We start from the raw sequence: 913 nt of genomic DNA, 5'->3' as shown, positions 1-913 counted from the left end.
CCCCGTCACAGGCATAAATATAGATAAGATGGATAAAAAATACGGTTTTCTCTCTGTAAACTAAAAAAGTGGAAAAATAGAGGGAAGGGGGGGTGTGCCCAAAAGGACGGAGCTGGGATGATGCCGAGAGCTCCCTCCACGTGTCTCTGGGAATGAAAACGGGGTGGGAAGGGGAAGAGAAACCGGTGGGGATGGGGCCGTGTCAGACGTCGCTGGGGGAGCGGGAGCGGAAGGGCACGGCGTCGGAGAAGCACCCGCAGCACACGGCCCACAGCACCTTCTGGATCTCCTGGTTCCGGAAGGCGTAGATGACGGGGTTGAGCACGGAGTTGTAGGTGGCGGGGAGGAGGGTGGCGTAGGTGTAGAGCGCCGGGTAGCTGTCGTCCCCCAGCAAGCAGTAAACGGCGAAGGGCAGCCAGCACGAGGCGAAGGTGCCCAGGATGACGGCCAAGGTGGCGATGCCTTTCCGCCTGGTGACGTCGTGGGAAGCGGCCGGGAAGTGCCTCTGGACGGCGATCTGGTGAGCGTGCCGGCAGACGATCCTGCAGATCTGGATGTAGAGCTGGAGCATCGCCGCCAAGACCAGGAAGAAGGAGAGGGAGAGGAGGACGAGGTGGTTTTTGGTCAGCGGTTTGACGACGCTGCAGGCAGAGGGATCCCTCAGGCAGTTCCAGCCCAGGACGGGCAGGAGCCCGGAGCAGACGGAGGCGCCCCAGGTCAGGATCAACATGACGTAAGTCCTGGTGACCGTCCGCTCCGAGTAGTAGGTCAGGGCGTTGTAGAGGGACAGGTAGCGGTCGATGGTGATGGTCAGCAAGCTGCTGACGCTGGCCGTGAAGGAGGTGACCAAAAGCCCGACCGTCAGCAGGCTGACCGACTCCGACGGGAGGAAGTAGACAAAGGCGAAATGCAG

The 913-nt window shown here is 61.0% G+C and overlaps 1 protein-coding gene across 1 annotated transcript in view; it reads right to left on the bottom strand.

Moving 5' to 3' along the window:
• Window positions 1-202: 202 nt before the first annotated feature.
• The window catches only part of LOC104514713 (G-protein coupled receptor 12-like), a 991-nt gene continuing 280 nt past the window's right edge, over window positions 203-913 (bottom strand). Inside the window, 1 exon segment of the mRNA XM_010158465.1 lies at window positions 203-907. Within this exon segment, the coding sequence (XP_010156767.1) occupies window positions 203-907 (705 nt within the window).

Source organism: Eurypyga helias, unplaced genomic scaffold (assembly GCF_000690775.1).
Source record: "Eurypyga helias isolate BGI_N326 unplaced genomic scaffold, ASM69077v1 scaffold25819, whole genome shotgun sequence".
Classification (NCBI taxonomy): Eukaryota; Metazoa; Chordata; class Aves; order Eurypygiformes; family Eurypygidae; genus Eurypyga; species Eurypyga helias.
The sequence above is the reverse complement of the archived record's forward strand: the minus strand, read 5'-3'. Positions and strand labels throughout refer to the sequence as shown.